This window comes from Penaeus monodon, chromosome 20 (assembly GCF_015228065.2).
Source record: "Penaeus monodon isolate SGIC_2016 chromosome 20, NSTDA_Pmon_1, whole genome shotgun sequence".
NCBI classification, from domain to species: Eukaryota; Metazoa; Arthropoda; class Malacostraca; order Decapoda; family Penaeidae; genus Penaeus; species Penaeus monodon.
The window spans coordinates 37288761-37289486 of NC_051405.1; the positions used below are offsets into that span (position 1 = coordinate 37288761).

General features: G+C 50.4%; 1 protein-coding gene across 3 annotated transcripts in view; it reads right to left on the reverse strand.

The window, feature by feature from the left end:
* LOC119585791 (protein stoned-A-like) overlaps positions 1-726 on the reverse strand; it is a 53700-nt gene that overhangs the window by 2677 nt on the left and 50297 nt on the right. For all 3 annotated transcript variants that reach the window (XM_037934509.1, XM_037934510.1, XM_037934511.1), the window contains exon 2: positions 1-726. This exon is cut by the window's left edge and continues 2677 nt beyond it; it is cut by the window's right edge and continues 459 nt beyond it. In XM_037934509.1, the coding sequence (XP_037790437.1) occupies positions 1-726 (726 nt within the window).

The following is a 726-nucleotide window of genomic DNA, read 5'->3' on the forward strand; positions in this document are numbered from 1 at the left end:
CGTCAGTAGGAAGTGCAGGAGAGACAGCACGCGGAGTTGTGCCTAGAACAGCACCAAGTTCAGGTAGTTGCCCTTCTCCGTCACCTACACAAAGTATTTCATCCAAAAGGTTCTTTTCCTCTGATTTCTGTTCAGTCTCCTCTTTCTCTGTTGTTTCACTCTCTTCAGCTGAGACTACAGCTTCTCCATTTTCAGTGAAGTCAGCTAATAAATTGATTTCCTGGGGGATGACCCTTCGTTTTTTGGTGTCAACTGTAGTGTTCACAGGAGTCTTTTCCGGGGTTTGGAGTTTTCCCGTGAGGACATCAACAGCACACCCAAGGCTCACGAGCTTCTTCTTCTTCTTTTCGGGTTCTTTCGGGGCCTGCTGTGGCTTCTTGGGTTCTGGTTCCTCGGCGTGAAGGACTTTGTCGACCACAGAGGTATCGAAGGGGTCGGGTTCGTTTGCGTAGTCGGTGGTTGGACTGTCAGGAATGTAGTGGAGCTTCACCTCACCACTCTCTACGTTATCGACGTATGTGGTGTCAAAGACTTCTGCAAAGTCGTCGACATCTACATCAGGAAGATCCTCGATGAACTGTAGAGGTGCAGGTTCTGCCTCAGGTTCTTTCTTGTCCTGAGGTTCCTCCTCCTTCGGGGCTTCTTCTTCTCCCTCTACCTCAGTCTCATCGTCGATGCCTCCACTCTCAAGGTCGACCCACCTCTTACCGGTGGCACTTGGTGGTC